The sequence below is a fragment of the Buceros rhinoceros genome, unplaced genomic scaffold, assembly GCF_000710305.1.
Source record: "Buceros rhinoceros silvestris isolate BGI_N320 unplaced genomic scaffold, ASM71030v1 scaffold25387, whole genome shotgun sequence".
Lineage (NCBI taxonomy): Eukaryota > Metazoa > Chordata > Aves > Bucerotiformes > Bucerotidae > Buceros > Buceros rhinoceros.
The window spans coordinates 612-7485 of NW_010420782.1; the positions used below are offsets into that span (position 1 = coordinate 612).

The 6874-nt window shown below is 42.3% G+C and overlaps 1 protein-coding gene across 1 annotated transcript in view; it reads left to right on the forward strand.

The window, feature by feature from the left end:
• Nucleotides 1-870: 870 nt before the first annotated feature.
• The window catches only part of PHYKPL (5-phosphohydroxy-L-lysine phospho-lyase), a 6926-nt gene continuing 922 nt past the window's right edge, over nucleotides 871-6874 (forward strand). Inside the window, exons 1-11 of the mRNA XM_010139432.1 lie at nucleotides 871-1009; nucleotides 1503-1662; nucleotides 2268-2342; nucleotides 3208-3295; nucleotides 3390-3506; nucleotides 3722-3804; nucleotides 4071-4296; nucleotides 4556-4710; nucleotides 5196-5285; nucleotides 5499-5629; nucleotides 6058-6114. Coding sequence (XP_010137734.1) covers nucleotides 955-1009; nucleotides 1503-1662; nucleotides 2268-2342; nucleotides 3208-3295; nucleotides 3390-3506; nucleotides 3722-3804; nucleotides 4071-4296; nucleotides 4556-4710; nucleotides 5196-5285; nucleotides 5499-5629; nucleotides 6058-6110 — 1233 coding nt within the window. The 5' untranslated portion in view covers nucleotides 871-954 and the 3' untranslated portion in view covers nucleotides 6111-6114. The remainder of the gene's footprint in view (nucleotides 1010-1502; nucleotides 1663-2267; nucleotides 2343-3207; nucleotides 3296-3389; nucleotides 3507-3721; nucleotides 3805-4070; nucleotides 4297-4555; nucleotides 4711-5195; nucleotides 5286-5498; nucleotides 5630-6057; nucleotides 6115-6874) is intronic.

The window sequence follows — 6874 nt, forward strand, 5'->3', positions numbered from 1 at the left end:
AAAGTAAATGCTGGCATTACAATCCTGCCAGTTAGTTACACTAACCTGAAGACTACCACTCTATAGTTAATCGTTCAGTAACTTGACTTGTCCTGCCACTGGCAACAAGGACCCAGCCCCCGTACGTGCTTTCTTAGCAGCTGTGGAGCCGTCCAGATAAGCTTAGGGAAAAAACCTGCCAGCTTCTCCGTTCTGCTGCCGGCTCACACAAGTACGGGATACCTGTAGGGGCGGGATAGTGAAGCAATTTCTCATTTTATCATTGTCTTTTGGTCAAATAATTATTTTCTGTTTTGTATAAGCAATCTTTTATTAACTGAGGCATGGAAGTTTGGTGTTGTCCTTCAGAGTAAAATTATTCAAGAAATAGAATAAAACAAATGCACCTAAACAGACCCAGCCTTGTAAAATCACTCAGGTTTCAGCTCAGGTCAGTGCACTTTACACAGATGGAACCATCACTCACACCGCACTACCTGGAAACCAGGAACCTAGTGAGAACAGCAAGAATACCCTGACAGCGATCACGAGGTAAGAGACACCAGAGGGGGTTTCAGGAGCAGAAAGGGAAGAGAGCAAGGAACTGCCGATAAGATTGGATGGAACTGTAAAGGCAGGTCCTGTCAGTGTGAAGGATTTCCAGTTTTGGAGTGTGGTTTTTTTTCTCTCTGCAACTCTCCCAAAATTTGACTAGACGTAGAGCACAAGGCCTGTTCTCTTCCCCATCATCTCAAGCTTTGTTTTAGGGGGCAGAAGTAGGGTGATGGCATGTGCTGGCAAACGGGAAACATCTTTCTTTTGATGAACTAACTGAGAGTGTTACTGGCAGAAAAAATTGTGCAACTTTTAGAATCACCAGGATTTATTTTGCTTTCTGATGCCTGCCACAGCTCTTCGTGCAAGCTCTTTTTTTCTCAAGATCCAGTGAAGATCGTCAAGGCGAAAGGCCAGTACATGTACGATGAGAACGGAAGACAGTACCTTGACTGCATAAACAATGTTGCTCACGGTAAGTCAAAAGCCCTGTGATTTGATGCTCTGTTTTTCTGAGCAGAACAAGGAACAATCGGTACTTTTTACTGCTGTTGTGCTGTGTTGGGGAGGGGTGGCTTAACTGAAGAGTGGAAGAAACCTTAAGTAAAGCTTAGCTGGGCATTCCCAAATCCCTAAATTACAGAAAACCCTAAATCTTAAACAGCAAATTAGACGCTGTTTGCTTTAGCGTATCAATTTCCAGTATTAACTATAAACCTGAAAGTACAGGAGCGTAAAACTTCAAACTTACTGAGGGGGGGAAAAAGCAAGCGTTTAGAGAACAATTACAAGGTATAGCACCACTGCCTTCTGCAGACATCGTTAATGCTCCACCGACGAAATACCATCATCAGTGACAGCATCTCTGTACTATGAGAGGAATTTCAGCGTTAAACTAAACTAGTGTACGGATGAGCCCACGGGTAATACGGCAGGACTCTCAAACCACTCTCCACGCTCTCTTGCAGTTGGACATTGTCACCCTGATATAGTAAAAGCTGCCCATGAACAAAATCAATTGTTAAATACAAATTCCCGTTATCTTCACGACAACTTGGTTGATTACGCAGAGAGACTTTCAAAAACGCTACCCAAGAAGTTATGTGTCTTTTATCTTTTGAATTCAGGGTAAGTCGGCTATGTTAGAATTGTACACAGACCTTCTTATCCACGGCCAACTCCAAGAGCTGGCGTGGATGACCAGACTGTGACAAAAACTATGGGCTGGGGGCTTTGTTTTTGAAGGAACTGTGGTCCTTTATAGAACTTCAGTTATTCTGAAGTTCGTATTTTACAGGTTCTCTCAGAAACTAAGCTAGTGCTTTATTTAAGAAGGGTTTTACTCTATTTGTAAGCCTTCAAATACAAAACAGTAATGTAAATATTTACTGGGTTAGTTTTTGATCTGACTTGTCTTCTGAACTGGGAATTTACTTCTATTAATTATCAAAATGAAACATAACAATGCGTATTTCTGCTGGGGGAGAGGGCAGGCTTATTCCCAAACAGATTACAGCTTAAAGAATAACTGTTTCCAGAGGAATTTCTGAACTCCAGCTTTTTAAGATGGATTCTGGTGAACAGTCCTCCCTAATGAGTACTGATTACTAAGAGATCTGCAAGTCATGTGCATTGAGCTCCGTCTGCAGGTGCAAACAGCATTCCAGGGGAGGTTAGAACTTCAGAACTCAAGACATCCATAATGACACACTTATGGAATTTTTCAATTGTAGATCTGAAGCTAATGATCTGGCCCTGAGACTGGCACGGCAGTACACAAAACACGAGGATGTTATTGTTTTAGACCAGTAAGTATATTGGTGATTTTATCTACTGTGAGCTGCCAGGGTCAGGTTTGGTCTGTGGTCAGAGCATTTCTGAAAACCTGCTGTAATAGAAAGACTGTAACCAGATCGTTGAGGGAGTAATTTTTTTCTCTGTTCAGTATCCGCGAGACCAGCCCAGAGAACTGTGTCCTGCTTGGGCTTTCCGGTACATGACAGGTGTTGACACACTGGAAGGAGGCCAGCAGTGGCCTGCCGCAATGGGTAGGGAGCCACAGGCACAAGAGGTTAAGAAAACTGGCTTTGTTCAGCTGTAATAGATGGCTGACTGCAATGACAACTGTCTAATGGGAAGGAAGGAGCAGAAAAGACGGAATCAGGCCGGAAGATAAAAGATGACAGGAGAAAAGACAACAGCCGTAAGTTGAAACCTGAAGACTTCCGATCAGACATAGGGAAAAACACTTTCACCATGAAGGTGGTCAAACAGTAGGACAGGATTCCCAGAGAGACTGGGACTCCATCTCTGGAACGTACTCAGGAGTAGGCCAGCCATGTCCCTTCCATTGTTCTGCAGTCTTGTGGTACTGCTCATGACTTACACTGCTGTAATTCTAGTCACAGGTCCAGGCAAATGAGGGACAAGTACTGTCCCTCTGCATCCCCTTATACTGAGATACAAAAAAAAAAAAAAAACCAAAACAAAAAACCAAAAACAAACAAACAAGACAAAGCCCATCAATAGAAGTCGCAGAGCTGTTACCAGCTGAAGTGACTGTGTTCCCACCAGGCAACAGCCCAGCTACTCCTTAGCTACCAGTAACACTAATCCTAAAGAGCTCTTGATACTGAAGAAATTACTATTTAGTTTTGCTAATTGTTTTTTAAGTGCTTACCATGGACATCTGACATCCTTGATTGACATAAGCCCATATAAATTCAGAAATCTAGAAGGACAAAAGGAATGGGTCCACGTGGTATGTACTTCAGTCTCTACCTATCAACTATTTTGCAATTTAACAAAGTCTTATTTATGATATTCTGAACAGAGGATACTGTTCCTTTGCACAGGCCCCTGTTCCAGACACATACAGAGGACTTTATAGAGAAGACCATGAAGACTCAGGAACAGCCTATGCCAATGAAGTGAAAAATCTTATTGAGCAGGTACACAGGAGGGGCAGAAAGGTAAGAAGTGATTTCCTTAAGCATTTGTCTTGCCTCAGAAATGAGCATGGCTGACTGTCAATACCATTCTAGGATTACTGAGCTAAGAGGGTATGGAGTTGTCAAAATGGACCTATCACATAGTAATGCAAGAACCATCTAAAGACAAAGAACGGACGAATTGTTAACACAATTTCTGTATTGCATTCAGTTGTTACATGCTACCTGTGTTTCAGATTGCTGCATTTTTTGTGGAATCTCTGCCAAGCGTGGGTGGACAAATCATTCCACCAGCAGGCTATTTCCAGAAGGTTGCAGAGTAAGTGGTCATTATCTTAACTTTAATTTAACATACTTAATCAATGTAGATAAAATTTCTCTGCCTGCTGTATGATAGGCAGGAATGGCCTGTGTCTTCCTGTTAAGAGTGGCAATTTTATGGCAAAGAGCTGCTCTGCTCTTAAAGGCACAATGTAGGATTATCAGCATCTGCAAGTTTGCCAAGTAATGCTTTCTGCATGTTTTGAACAGTAAATATTACACTCCTATTCCTCTGAAGAGACAATAAAATCTGTTATGTTACAGGCATGTGCACAAGGCAGGAGGCCTATTTATTGCTGATGAAATTCAAGTTGGCTTTGGCAGGGTTGGCAAGCACTTTTGGGCATTCCAGCTTCAGGGAGAAGATTTTGTACCAGACATCGTCACTATGGGGAAACCGATAGGAAATGGGCACCCTCTTGCCTGTGTGGCAACCACACAAGAAATTGCAGAAGCATTTGCAGCCACAGGAGTAGAGTATTTTAATACAGTAAGTAAAAAGTTGCCCAAACACTCCTTTACAGGAGTCCAAGTATTAAAATCAGATCATCTTGCAGCATTTTTGTTCCTCTTTATCACTTGCACAGTTACAGTTTATACTATTAGTACCTTTCTGGAATGTAACTTACTAATTACTGGCTCCATCTGATAACAGCAGCAGTATGCTCCTTACATCACTACGCTTTCAGTGACATGACTGCATCTTTCTTCCCTTTCCATGGCTACACGTGTTCCTTTCCTGAGCTCAGTTTGGAGGAAACCCTGTTTCATGTGCGATTGGATTAGCTGTGTTAGATGTGATGGAGAAGGAACACCTTCAGGCTCATGCCACAGAAGTAGGCGACTTCTTGATGAAGCTACTCAAGGAGCAGAAAATCAAGCACCCCATCATTGGTGATATCAGGTATCAGTGCCTTATTTACATTTTTTGCTGGGTATTTGGTTCAAATACCTCTGTCCAACTGATGTGGTTCAAAGAAATTAATTGAAATCTGTGTTTTGAGCAAAAATCAGTCTGCTGTATACTAAACAAATTTGAGCCTATTGGAAAGTCTGATATACTTTGCCACTCTAGGTCACCAGTGCTTTACTGATTTATTATTTGCTAAAGGAATTCACTTTCCTGTTTAAACTCTTACTTCAAGTAACAGAACTAGTGAGCTGGATGGAAAATATGCTTAACATCACATGCTGCACAGCCTCTCTGAGCAGATAAAGTCTGTACTGTATCACTACCTTTCTTCAGAAGAGCAATACCTTTTCTATCACTAGCCAAACATCAGGTATTTCTCATGTAGTGTCTGGTGTCACAGAAACCTTTCTCAGTTTTTTACTTGACTTGCAGTTCCCTCCTCTGACAGAGACTGACTGTTTCTATTTCTTTTGAAGGGGTTCTGGCTTATTCATTGGAGTGGACTTGATCAAGGACCAGGCAAGAAGGACCCCAGCCACAGCAGAAGCAGAGTATCTAGTGACAAGGTACTACTACTACTACACATGGTGTAGCTCCTCAGTGCGAGAGGCAAGCACACAATTACTGCCCCTGGAGTGTTGTTAAAATACAGACAGAAAAAGCAGCCAGTCAGGGCACAAAGGTGGTGTCTGGACAGCCTGCATGCCATGCCCATGCTTCTACAGTTTTCTGAACTACAGGCAAAGACAAACATAATCCTTTGTTATTGCTCTTTCCAGACTTAAGGAAGAATATATTCTACTGAGTACAGATGGACCTGGAAGAAACGTGCTTAAATTCAAGCCCCCGATGTGCTTCAGTATGGAGGATGCAAAATTTGTTGTGGACACAATTGACAAGCTACTAACAGGTAGTACAGATGCAGACTGCCTCAGAGAGCATTGTTGTGGGACTGCCTTTAAGTCAGTGCTGAGCCTGCTATTCAGAAGGGCTAAAACAGAGCCAAGATAGCAGATGCTGAGCACATGGGAAAAGTCAGTGTTAATCAATGTAAGTTCAGCCTTCATTTCTAAATTAGTTTTAAAGTCCTCTAACAAACAGAGCTACTCTACAGATACCTATGGCTTTTAAAATAGTTTTGCCTTGGTAGAGATTTAGTGCCTGCCATTCTAAACAAGGGCAACTGGTAAAAGCTGTCCACATTTCATCCTTCAAAGCCTTTGCTTTCACCACTTAGCTTTTTATACAGCTGCTGCACACTCACTATTAACCAAGTTAATACAAAAAACTTGTGTCCAAGTCATGAGTTTGCTAAATTGTTGCTTATTCTCTCTCCAGATATGGAAAAGGAGTGTCTGAACCAACAGAAAACATCCACTTGTTCTACCTGAGCAGGTACTGATCAGTATTCACCCTTTACTGTTTAAAAGCCAAGGGTCCTGAACACACAACTTCACAAGCACTGTCACTGGAAGTAGGGCAAGACCAACCTTCAGCAGAGCTGCTTTTACCTCAAGTTAGTGTGGAGGAATTTGGCAATCTAGAGTCCTGGACCAGACTTGTGTACATCTGACATTCACAGCTACCTCCTACCAGAGCTGGACTTCCAGTAACACTCATTATGGATTGATTTGTTTGCAAGCTAGGTCCAACATATGCCAGAAATGCCGACCGCTAGAGCATGCCATGCTTGTCTGGGAAGCTTTAAGAGTGACTGGGTTTAACCCCTGGCATACAAATGACATGCACAGCAGGACAAAACCATAGCTTTTACAATAACTGCTCAGCGCCTTCAGTCTTTAGGCAGAAGCTCTTCCAGCTGTTTAACTACTGCTCAGCAAGTCTCCCCTCTAGGGCAGGAGCACTGTACACTCTGCAGGCCACTATTTGGGAACCCCCACATATGCTAACAGCTTTATGAAGAGCTGTTAGTTATGCTAAGAGTTTCATTTATGCTAAGCTTTATGAAGCTTTATAAACAGTGTTTTTACTACTATAGCTCTGGTTTTGCTTAACATCTGACTTGAAATGGTATTTCCTTCCGTTCTCTTGCGCACTTTTGACTACTTTACTTTATAGGATCGGTTCAGGGCTGCTATCTCATGCTTAAGTATTAATTCACCCCTATACTCAGAAGTTTGTGGGCTTCAGCAGG